Source organism: Mustela nivalis (genome assembly GCF_964662115.1).
Source record: "Mustela nivalis genome assembly, chromosome: 4".
Classification (NCBI taxonomy): domain Eukaryota; kingdom Metazoa; phylum Chordata; class Mammalia; order Carnivora; family Mustelidae; genus Mustela; species Mustela nivalis.
In genome coordinates this window covers 161780591-161793259 of record NC_139023.1, presented here as the reverse complement: position 1 = coordinate 161793259, position 12669 = coordinate 161780591, and the positions used below count along the sequence as shown (strand labels likewise).

General features: G+C 40.8%; 1 protein-coding gene across 4 annotated transcripts in view; it reads left to right on the top strand.

Annotated features, from left to right (window-relative positions):
• Positions 1-12669, top strand: part of XPO7 (exportin 7) — a 90694-nt gene that overhangs the window by 61535 nt on the left and 16490 nt on the right. For all 4 annotated transcript variants that reach the window (XM_082729305.1, XM_082729303.1, XM_082729304.1 and 1 more), the window contains exons 9-15: positions 1322-1441; positions 4520-4666; positions 5827-5999; positions 7747-7940; positions 8598-8703; positions 11351-11486; positions 11989-12062. In XM_082729305.1, the coding sequence (XP_082585431.1) occupies positions 1322-1441; positions 4520-4666; positions 5827-5999; positions 7747-7940; positions 8598-8703; positions 11351-11486; positions 11989-12062 (950 nt within the window). The remainder of the gene's footprint in view (positions 1-1321; positions 1442-4519; positions 4667-5826; positions 6000-7746; positions 7941-8597; positions 8704-11350; positions 11487-11988; positions 12063-12669) is intronic.

Genomic DNA, 12669 nt, shown 5'->3' with positions numbered 1-12669 from the left:
GATCTCAGGGTCCTGGGATCAAGCCCCGCATAGGGCTCTCTGCTCAGCAAGGAGCCTGCTTCCTCCTCTCTCTCTGCCTGCCTCTCTGCCTACTTGTGATCTCTCTGTCAAATAAATAAATAAAATCTTTAAAAAAAAAAAAAAAAAGGCAGTAATTAACCTCATCAAATTTCAAAATTCACCCAGGTCCTGAAAGACATTGGCCTAGTATTTCAGATTATTTCATGTAAATTGCTAACGTACAAAACACACAGATAAGAAGACAGTAAAGTAATGGGTGTTTTACACAGTGTTTCTACAGTAGGCTGTTTTCCTGGTTATTACGGTACTTTTCCACATGTAGACCTTAGCTTTAGTAGAAATGTGAATTCAGTGTTGTTTGTATCTTTAAGTTTACTTCAGGAAAAGGTAGCTCACTGGAGAGGTAGTTCATGAAAAGACTATTAGTAAAGATGTGGGCAACACTAAGGGAATCTAGCCAGGGGTGGTGAGGTGAGGTATACCCTCTAGGGTGTGCAGTAGTAGGGAGCCCCAGGTGGCAAGGGGTAGGAAACCCTGGAAAGAACTGAAGCTGTGGCCTAGGCTAGGGCTGGGCGCAGAGGGAGGGACACTGCCATTCATGGCCTAGCCAGGGGTCCACAGGGGGTACCTCTTTCTTCCTGCCCTTAATCTCTTGCTAGTACTTTCCAGTGGTTGAAGCCTACTGGAGGCAGGAGGGAGGGGGAGCTGTGGCTCTAAATGGACAGAAGTCAGCCTCCCAGGGAACAGAGCAGTGTGGAGAAGGATAGAAGACAGATCTGGAGGGGCAGACAGTATAAATACCTAGCACAGTGGGGAAAGGGGAAAGGTTTTCAGGGTAAAGCCTGTTCTTTTCAGAACACAGATCTAGCTTGGTTATTTCATTATGGCAAAGCCTGATTAGCCAAAAGTCTTAGTGAAGCAGAGAAAACGACACCTAAAGCTTTCTTAACCTACAAATTATATGGTATTTCCAAGCCTTAAATACATATCTTAAAAGAATCAAAGAAGCCATTGGGTGGTCAAAGAATAATACCTAAGTGAATTTCCAGACTGAATTTAACTAGTTGTTATGGTAACTTGGATCTAATGATCTTTTTTTTTGTTTTAATAAAGCTGTTTCCAGTATCCTCAGCTGTACTCTTCTTGATCTTTCTGTATCATGGTAATAGTAGGGAGGTTGAAAGAACAGTTAATAGCATATGCAAGGAAGAATATTCTAGGAGGGGAAAGAGGGAAAAGATAATATGGAGTAGCTGTATTATCTTTTTAATCAGTTGTGTTTGGTTGTGCCTGTTTTTAGGTACTATCCTGCTTAGTACAAATTGCCTCAGTCAGAAGATCCCTGTTTAACAATGCAGAGAGGGCCAAGTTTCTCTCACATCTTGTTGATGGTGTTAAGCGAATACTGGAAAACCCACAGGTAAGATTTTTGAGAATTTACTATTTGAATACATATTTAAATACATGTTGTGTGTGGATGTGTGTAATTAGTATATGCCTCTCTGTTGAATCCGAAGGAACTACCATCTAGAAGCCACACTTAGCAGAAACCTAGAGAACACTTCAGTGTGTCATTCTCAGAAGGTTTAACTGAGTCTGTATCTGTCGGCAGATTTTTTTCCTTTAAGATTTTATTTATTTATCAGAGAGAGAGTACAAGTAGGGGGAGCGGCAAGCAGAGGGAGAAGCAGGCTCCCTGCTGAGCACAGAGCCTGATGCAGGACTTGATCCCAGGACCCTGGCATCATGACCTGAGCGACTTAACTGACGGAGCCACCCAGGTGTCCTGTAGGCAGATTCTTGAAAATGTTTACCCAAATGAGGAATTTGTATCCTCTAGCTTCAAGAATGCAGGAGTTAGGGGAAAGGACTACTTGGACACAGGAAAATAAGACAGCTGGTCATTTTTCCCCCAAGAAATTAAGAATTGAGAGTTTGGTTTTTATTTCTGTTTCCATTTTTTTTTTTTTTTTTTTTTTTTTAATATACATTATTTACCCAAGTGTGTAGGTCTGCTTTTAGATGGGAAGGGAGATACTGCCCATCTGGTATTCATTGCGTAACTCAATTGGCCTTTTTGTGTTTTTCATTTCCAGAGATTCAGCCAACACCTACTTTTTTTTAAAGTGCCACTCCTCTACACTAGAAAATACCATACAGGCATTTTGTTTTTAAATATACTCAGTTCTGTCCCTCTTTTTAATAATTCTTTTTTTTTAACCGAAGTATAGTTGACTGAGAATGTACATCAGTTTCAGATGTACAACATAGTGAAACAACTCTGTACATTGTGTTATGCCCACCGCAAGTGTGGCTACCATTTGGCACCACACAATGCTATTATAGTACCATTGACTATATTCCCTGTGCTATACCTTTTCTCCTCATGACTTCTTCACTGCATAACTGAAAGCCTGTGGCTCCCACTCCCCTTCATCCATTTTTGGCCATCCTGCCCATTGCCTCCCCTCTGGCTACCCTTTGTTCTCTGTATTTATGAGTCTGTCTCTGCTTTTTTTGTTGTTTATTTGTTCATTTGTTTTATTTTTTTAGAGTCTATATATAAGTGAAATCCTCTGGTATTTGTCTTTCATTTGACTCATTTAGTTCACTTTGACTCACATAGTACCCTCTAGGTCCTTCTACATTGTCGCAAATGGCCAGATGTGAGTCTTTTTTATGGTTAAGCAATGTAATACATTGTATGTATATGTATGTGTATGTGTATATATGTGTGTGTGTGTATGTGTGTATATATATATGGTACATATATATAGACCACTTCTTTATCCATTCATCTATCATTGTACACTTAGGTTGCTTCCATATCTTGGTTATTGTAAATAATGCCGCATACACATAGGGTTGCATATATCTTTTCAGATTAGTGTTTTTGTTTTCCTTGAGTAGTTACCCAGTAGTGAAATTACTGGATCACACAGTATTTTTATTTTTAATTTTTTGAGGAACCTTCATACTCTGTTTTCCACAGAGGCTCTATCAGTTCATATTCCCACCAACAGTGCATGAGAGTTCATTTTTCTCCACATCCTTACCAGCGCTTGTTCTTTCTTGTCTTTTGAAGTCAAGTTTGTAGGGTTTTGAGGGGGGGGGTGTTGGTCTTTTGTTTTTGTTTTGTTCTGTTCTTTTAAGGAAGCTGTACACCCAGTGTGGGGTTCGAACTCACAACCCTGGGATCAAGGGTATATGCTCTTAAAAAAAAAAAAAAAAGAGTAACGTGCTCTAATGACTCAGCCAGCCAGGTGCCCGAGGACTTCTTGTCTTTTTCTGACAAGTGTAAGGTGATATATCTCATTGTGGTTTGATGATGAGTGATGTTGAGCATGTTTTCATGTGTCTGTTGACTATCTGTAGGTCTTCTTCAGATCCTCTGCCCATTTTTTAACCAGATTGTTTTTTGGTGTTGAGTTGTTTATATATTTTGGATCCTAACCCCTTATAAGATATATCATATACAGGTATCTTCTCCCATTCGGTAGGTTGTCTTTTCATTTTGCTGATGGTTTCCTTCACTGTGCAAAAGCTTTTTATTTTGGTGTAGTCCCAGTAGTTTATTTTTGCCTTTGTTTGCCTTGCCTGAGGAGACATATTCAGAGAAGTGTCGCTGGGACAATGTCCAGGAGATGACTGCCTACATTTCTTCAAGGAGTTTTATGGTTTCAGTCTCACATTTAGATCTTTAATTCATTTTGAGTTTATTTTTGTGTATTTGTAAGAACGTGGTCCAGTTTTGGGTTTTTTGCATGTTTCTGTCCAGTTTTCCTAGCACCATTTATTAAAGACTATTAAAAATGCATTTATTCATCCAACAAATACATAGAGCACCTATTATGTACCAGGGATGTGGTGGTGAACAAAATAAAGTATGCTTATCGAGGAATACCTACATAAGAAAACAATAAATATACCTATATAAGTGTAATATGCAAATAATCCAAAGTTTTTCATATAAGTATAAAGTAAAATATATAAAAATACTAATCTAGGAATTAAATTGTTACAGCAGTGATGATATAATGTAAATAAATTAAACATTTTTATGACTGTCACAGGAGTATAGCCTTATTTAATGATAAATTTGACAGAGGTAAAAATGAAAAATTCATGATCTTTGATCAGTGGGAAGCAAACAGACCAGAAATATCTTCAATTGTACCCCCTTTTCTGTTGCTAATTAACTTTACAGCTTTAAGCAAGTAATGTGATCTTTTTGAGCCTCCATTTCAGACTTTCAATTGAGGCTAATAATTTCATCCCACAGGATAATTGTTTTGAACAAATGAGATAGTAGATGTGACCATGTCTTTTAAAAGTGATTTTCTAAAAAATTGTTTTTGAACATTCTACGGATGTGTCATTAGAAGTGAGGACCTGTAGCTGAGAAGTTCAAGTAGATTCTCCCTTCCCCTTGTGCCATCCCCATTGTCATTGTGAAAGTATACATTTACATTTTATTTTCCTCCTGTGCTGTCACCAGAGCTTATCAGACCCAAACAATTACCATGAGTTTTGCAGACTGCTGGCCCGATTGAAGAGTAACTATCAACTGGGAGAATTAGTAAAGGTGGAAAACTACCCTGAGGTCATCCGATTGATAGCTAACTTCACAGTGACCAGCCTACAGGTTTGTCTTCTCTCATATCTCGCCTGCACAGTGAAACCTCTTCTCTTGCTCATTGGTTTTGAACTTAAAAGAATACGGGCATAACCTCATTTTATTGCACTTCATGGATCCTGTGTTCTTTACAAGTTGAATGTTTGTGGCAACCCTTCATTAAGCAAGTATGTCGGTGCCATTTTTCCAATAGCACTTGCTCGCTTCATGTCTGTGTTGCATTTTGGCAATTCTCACGATATTTCAGGCCTTCTCATATTTAATATGGTGATCTGTGGTCAGTGATTACAACTCTCTGAAAGCTCAGGCGATGGTTAGCATTTTTAGCACCAAAATATTTTTTACTTAAGATATGTACTTTGTGTTTTAGACATAATGTTATTGTACACTTACTGGACAATAGTGTAGTATGAAACAAAACTTTCTTATGTGCACTGGGAAACCAAAACACTCATTTGACTCGCTTTATTGCAGTGGTCTGGAATCAGACCTCTAGTAGTATCTCCAAGGTATGCCTGTATTCCCTCCCCCACCCCCGCCTGAATATAATATAGGGCAAACCTGCAGAGTAGTTATTGCAGCCTGATTGTTTGCCTTAAAGAAGTGCGAGGAGTTTGGTTAGAGGAACATGTGGGAATTGCAAGGATAATATTTAGCTTATCCCTCTGAAAAAACAAGATTGGAACATAGTGAGACAAAAGAGTCGAGAGAGAGCTAGTGACCTCTCTTAGTCATGTAATATAAGACAGTGGTTCTCAAATTTTATGGCTTGCATCAAAATCATCTGGAAAGTGTGATGAAAAACACAGGTTGCTTGTGTTTTACCCCCATAATTTCTGCTTCACTAGATCCAGAGTGGAGCCTTGGTGTCTCTGTGTCAAACAGGTTCTTCAGGTGATTCTCAGGGATACTAATGTTTGAGAACCACTTACACAAGGCTTTCCTTGTGGGAAGGCTTACACAACCAGTGTAGAGCAGCTCTTTTTATTAGATGCTTAATCTCCAAAATAATAATAAGCACATTAGACAAGTTGTCATGCACAGAACAAAGCCCATAAACATTTATCCCTTTCTTTTTTTTTAAGCCTTTATCCTTTGTGTCAAATGGCATGGGACTAATGTGTATAAAAAATGAGAAATATGCCTCCTGCTCTTTTGGTTTTCCTTAGCACTGGGAATTTGCCCCAAATAGTGTGCACTATCTCCTGAGCCTTTGGCAGCGGCTGGCAGCCTCTGTGCCATACGTGAAAGCCACAGAGCCCCACATGCTGGAAACTTATACTCCTGAGGTCACCAAAGCCTATATCACATCCCGTTTGGAATCTGTGCACATCATCCTGAGGTAAGGAAACTGGGACAGCCGCCTGGTGTCAGACTTGCCAGAGGTCAGACACCCAGTTGGCGAAGGCACACTTGACATGGGCCTCCTTGGAGCTGATGCCGTTAACGGCTGTTTCCTCATGTCAGCCGAATAGCAGGTGGAGCATAAAATCTGAGAGAACAGGCTTTCTCTGCAACATCCTCATTCATGTCCTCATTTTTCTGCCCTCCTTGGCGATCTCTTTGAATACAAGGTATATCATCAGTATTCTCTTTGTCCTTGCCGATGATTCCTTTTTAACATGACAGGAACATTTATAAGCTATAGATGATAAGAATTATGTGTAAGTTATAGGTGCTTTAGCTTCCTGAAGAAAGAAGTAGATAACTAAGACGACACAATCCAGAGCTTACCAGAGGAGGTAGAATCCTACGCAGCTAATTGCCGATTGCGTTACAGGAATGCATGGTTTCTGTCTACCTTGACTTGACCAGAAATCTATAGCTAAAGAAATGTTAGACCCTTTCAGAAATGACTTATAAAAAGTGAAGTTATTCTTGAGGGACCTTTCTTGTATGTGTGTATATCTGTATTTATATCTGTATTTTTTGTTGTTATTTTTCAGGGGAATTGGACTCTGAAGTTCTGGGTTTTGTTTTGTGTTTTTTTAAATCAGATCTTAATTGGCTCAGAGTCAAGTGCATTAAATTGTCAGAAGAGTTATAGGCTCAATTGTTAATGACTTGAATCCTTTCAAAATTCAAGTATTTGTGAAGTCCCCTGGAAAGCATTGTTCTATCATCCATGTACTTTCTGTTCCTGAGGATTCAGCTGGTTTCAGTGATGCGTTGTTGAGGAGTGGTTACAGGTGTGGGCTCTGGGCTGGAATAGCCAGTTAATAGCTGTGTGCTCTCGGGCAGGTTATTAAAAGGATTAAATTACTGTGTCTTGGCCCTGTATGTGGACCATAGTATACACACAGCTGTGACCTCTAGTTGTGATGGTCATGGTGGTGCAGCTGCTGGGTTGTCATACTGTGATGTAGCAACAGAAGAGGAGCTTGGAGTACAATGTGATTTTCAAGTCTAGCAATCGATATGTAAGGTAGGACCTGGTATAGATTCACAGTGCCTCCTCTGTGAGTCTAAAATCCAAGAAGTGAAAACTAAATTTTCTCATAGGTTGGAAACAGAACTCATTTGGTGGCAAAATTAGACATGTGCTAATATGAGACCATTTAGAGCCTTTTTGAAAACTTCTGCTTTGTATGACTCTTCCTGATGGTTAAACATTTTGCTATAGGAAAACTGTAGTTGCTACCCTGGAGAGTCCATTGAGGGTTCATAGCACATGCTAGAAGCATCATATTGCCTCTTTAAAATCTGAAGAGCTCTGAATTCCAAAACATATCTGGCCACAATGGCCCCACACAGGGACAGGATATGTGTAGTCCCAAAGGTACTTAGAGCCAAGAACAAGCAAGAGAGTAAAAACCAAGAGCTCCTAGGGTATGAAGCAAAGGACTGAAGGGATTGAGGCAAACGTTAAGGGAGCAGGAGTTCAGATCAAAAGCTAGACACCAACTCACAGAGTGTATCTAAAGCAGATGACTTTAGTATGACCATCTTCCCACTTTTTATATTATATGTTTCTTGGTAAAATGTAGTGCTGCTAAACGGTGGCTAAATGCAGAAGAACGAGAGGTGTCATAGTGGGGAAATCAATGGTATCTTTTAAGAGAGCCGCCTTCCTTTTCCCTTGGGAGCAGGGATGGCCTGGAAGACCCTCTGGAGGATACCGGCCTGGTGCAGCAGCAGCTGGACCAGCTGTCCACCATCGGGCGTTGTGAGTATGAGAAGACATGTGCACTCCTCGTGCAGTTGTTTGACCAGTCCGCCCAGTCCTATCAGGAGCTGCTGCAGAGTGCTAGTGCCAGCCCGATGGATATCGCGGTGCAGGAAGGTGAGTGGACAGTGCTGCGGCCTGAAAAGTGGTGCTATCCTTCTTCACTCACTGCCACCTCTCTTTCCTTCTTGCCCCCCAAAAGGACTCTTCAATCATCCATCTTCTCCATCTACACAAAAGAATACTATGAATAAATGCCACAGGGCTAAGGGAGAGTAACTGAAATCGTGTCTAGGTGGATGTGTTTTTAACTTCCAAGAAAGTACTGGACTCTGGAGCTCCTGGATGGCTCAGTCAGTTAAACATCTGCCTTCAGCTCAGGTCATGATTCCAGAGTCCTGGGATCCAGCCCTGTGTCAGGCTTGCTGCTCAGCGGGAAGCCTGCTTCTCCCTGCTACTCCCCTGCTTGTGTTCTCTCTCTCTCTCTCAAATAAATAAAATTTTAAAAAGAAAAAAAAAAGTACTGGACTCTAAAAATAATGACCTTGTCTCATAGGGGACTGTTGGTTATCTACTGAATTTCCCCTTGGCCTCACCCTTGCCAGAGCAGGGTGGTAGCTATGCTCAGTAAGAAAAATTAGACACTATAGCTTTACCATACTGTTCTTAAGATTACAGAAGCTCCTAGTAAGAAACACACCTCACTATGAGGAGATTTCGTCAATGAAATGACCGCTGGAGTCTAGACACTAACAGATCTTCTTCCTGTTGCAGGACGGCTGACGTGGCTGGTTTACATCATTGGCGCAGTGATCGGTGGCCGGGTTTCCTTTGCCAGCACTGACGAACAAGATGCTATGGATGGCGAGCTTGTCTGTCGGTAGGTGCTCTCACAGAGTCTCTCCATTTCACAGCTTTGACCGAGACCCCTCCTTTTGGGTCCTAACATCACAGGAACTTGACATGCTTCTATTAATGCTTTCCTCCTTCTATATTGATAGAATATAATCTCATGAAGCTGGTGCCCAGAAAATGAAGGACTGTTATAGCCCCAGCTTCACACATTTTATAAATACAGCAAAAATTCTACCTACAGTCTTTACTGAAAAAACATTTACAGTAATTCAGCAAGGAAATGATGGATACAGAATTAGGAAAACCAGAATAGGGAGTAGCTTTTAGTTTTAAGGACAATATCTTAGAGTTAATGAAATGTGGACTGTTTTTTCCATAGCAGGGTAAGACTAAGAGGAAAATATGGTTCAGATATTCCCAAATACGGAATTACAGAGTTTCTACAGCCTTTCAAATCTCTTGACATACACTGTTCCACCCAGAAGTTTTCAAGTTATTTTGTGTCTATGTAATTCTCATCCATCTTCCTAAAAACCTATAAATGAACATTAAGTGATTTCTAAGGATTCACCTAACATAGAAATAAAAAGGCAGGATTTGGGGGTGCCTGGGTGTTCAGTTGGTTGGGTATCATATGCCTTCAGCTCAGTCATAATCTTGGGGTTCTGGGATCAAGCCCTGGCTTGGGCTCCCTGCTCAGTAGGGAGTCGGCTTATCCCTTTCCCTCTGCCCTTCCCCCCAATTTGTGCTCTCTCTCAAATAAATAGAATCTTTAAAAGAATAAAAAGGCAGGATTTTTTAATACTCTGCCACAGAGGTTCTCTAACCTTTTCATCAGGACTATTCACCTTCTTAAAAAGGTATTTAGAAGTATTTTAAAAATTACTTTTTAAAAAAGTATTGAGAATCTCAAAGAGTTTCTGTTTATAAAATATAGCTATTGATAGTTTTTGTATTAAAAAGTAAAACTGGGGCACCTGGCTGGATCATGCGACTCGATCTCAGGGTTGAGTTTGAGCCTCACGTTGGGTGGAGAGATGATTTAAATCTTTTTGTAAAAAAAAAAAAATGAAAAGTAAAACGGAGAAAATTTAAATTTATTCCCTTAAAAATAAGCTCCATTACATGTCAGCATAAGTAATGTTTTTTAAAATATTTTTCAAGGGGCGCCTGGGTGGCTCAGTGGGTTAAAGCCTCTGCCTTCAGCTCAAGTCATGATCCCAGAGTTCTGGGATCGAGCCCCGCATCAGGCTCTCTGCTCTGCGGGGAGCCTGCTTCCTCCTCTCTCTCTCTCTCTGCCTGCCTTTCTGCCTACTTGTGATTTCTCTCTCTCTGTCAAATAAATAAAATCTTTAAAAAAAAAAATTTTTTTTTTATTTTTATTTATTTATTTTTTTCAAAAAAATTAATGAGGAAAGTGGCTTTGTTTTAATGTCCGGCTCAGAAGTCAGCTGGATTCTCTTATCTGTATCTGCATCCAGTCTGTCATGGTGTCACACAGCCAGTAGCCCCTGGACAGCACGCTGCATCCTCCTGTCAGAATGCAGGTAGAAGGATAGATCGTGTTTCAGAATTGTGTGCGAACAGACTGCAGCCCTGGGGAACTGCCACCCTGAAGGGTTCTGAACTTTCCAATGCTCTCCTTAGAGATAAACACATTTTAACATGATGGCTTAGAATAGATTGGTTCCTAGACATTTCAGTCCATAATTCTTATTCTGAAAAAATCCCCATTTTTCTCTTATCAGATGATGCCCATCTGCCCTTAGGTGCCTTAATCCTGACAAAATCTCCATGGCATGTCACAGATGGCATTTTTTGAAGAGTTCAGCAAAGATTTGATAAGGATAAAAGCTAATAAGCTATCTGATTCGTCAGCCTGGTGTGATACTGCATGTGTGTCATAATATAAGTTGAGTTTAGAGAGTGTCTTGTATACTGGTTCTCATACTGAGTGTTATAGCGTCATGCCTGAGTCTTATTCACTCATTATATGTCAAGAATAGTTTACCTGTTCTCACATCATCAGAATGATAAGTGACTTAACTTGTAGTAACATTCTTATTCATGCAGTATTCACACACTTGCATTCCAGTATTCTTTCTTTTTGGGGGAAAGGTGTGGGAGGGGGTAAAGGGATGAAGTCACGGGTAGCATATCTGCTCTTGGTCTCTGGAACTTTTACCGGCCTGTGGACATTGCCCTTCATGTGCCCATTCCCTTCATGGCTCTGTGGGAAAAAAAGATTGAGAACCACGAGCTTAGTCCAGTCTCCGTCATTTTACAGATGAGGAACTGGGACTCAGAAATAAATTGCTTTACTTACGGTCTCACAAAGTTTCAAGGAAGGTCATAACCCCAGTGCCAGTGTTTTGTTTTGTTTTCCCACTATGTTTAAGCCAACTATTAGTTCCGCCTCAGTCTTTAGTCTTGGTGGACTGGAACTTTTAAACAGCCAACAGGTCGCTCATATTCATTCTTCTGCTGTGGTTCCTGTGGGGCAGAAATGGGGAATTCTGTTCTCTCAGCAGAGCACTGAGCCTGCAGAGAATGCCTTTCAGATAGGATGGGTAAGGAGAGGAGACACAGAGGCCTATTTGAGGATAGTTTGGATTTTCTAGAGTGATCAGGATATCCTGCTGTTGAGAGAATCATTGCTCTTCTTCCTCTAGGGTGCTCCAGCTGATGAACCTAACAGATTCTCGCCTGGCTCAAGCGGGTAATGAGAAGCTAGAATTGGCCATGCTGAGCTTTTTTGAACAGTTTCGTAAGATCTACATTGGGGACCAGGTGCAAAAATCCTCTAAGGTAACAGGCGCTCAGTTGGCTCCACTTGGTTCTCACTTATGCTTGCAGAATTGCTGAGAAACATGTGATAGCAGTTCAGACACAGATTATAGTGTCAGGATGGTCCAGATGTCTCTTCTTATAGAATTTTGAGAGGTTCATCCAAGAATTGGGTCCATTTCTCTAGTGTTCCAAGTGCTTAACAGATGGCTGGGCAAAACATCTGGTGGTCTCAGTGTTGGCATTTCTCAGTCTCTGTACATGAATTGATGTTCAGAACAGCAGAAGGTTTTGACAGTATTTGTCATCTTGGGGTGAAGGGTACTGGTAAGATAGCTCAGCATCTCTCTAGTATCAAGTAATACTTAGAAACTAGTTTACCCCTTCAACAGAGACTTCCTCTACACTTTTGTCCATTTTCTTCCCACATCTTACCCCTGAATAAGGACAAAAACAATGTTGGAATGTGACTTTTCTAATCCATATTTTCTGATTACTTTCTCTTCCCTTAACACAACACCAGCTGTACCGCCGACTCTCAGAAGTTCTGTGCTTGAATGATGAGACCATGGTCCTGAGCGTCTTCATAGGAAAAATGTAAGTGTTTGGCTTGCCATCAGCAAGAGTCCCTTGCAATCCTGTTGCAACTGTAAAATGTGATCTTGGCATTATGCTGCCAGTGCCTTGGTATTCTAGCATTGATCGTTTGCGTCAGAAAATTGTGCATTTGAGTGTGTGACAAGCTGTGCTTAGAGATATGGCCCGGCCCCAGAGCATTCCAGGCTTGTACAGGCAAGGATTTAATTTTGTTCATGTGGAATCTCATCTCTAGCTTCTGGAATCACCGGTGAAACCCTTTCATGGCATTAGCAAAATGGACCTCCCTCCTGCCCATGATTGGTGCTCAGCCTCTCACCCAATCACCCAAGGATGCCCAGAGTGGGCATTCACTTTCTGGTGCTGATTTCCACTAGATGCCCCCCTCCCAAGGAGGAGAGCCTCACTTTTAAAACAGGCTTTTCCTATCACTAAGCATCACACCCTTTGAGAGTCCTGAATCTGCAAAATGGAGTGCTATTTGAATTGTCTTCAAAGTTGGAACTCCTAATTGGCCCTTTTGTGTTTGTTTTGTTTTCGTTTTTGTTTTTTTAAGTTATGCCCCTTTGTTCACATTTTCCCCTTTTTAGGAGCTCAGTATCTCAAA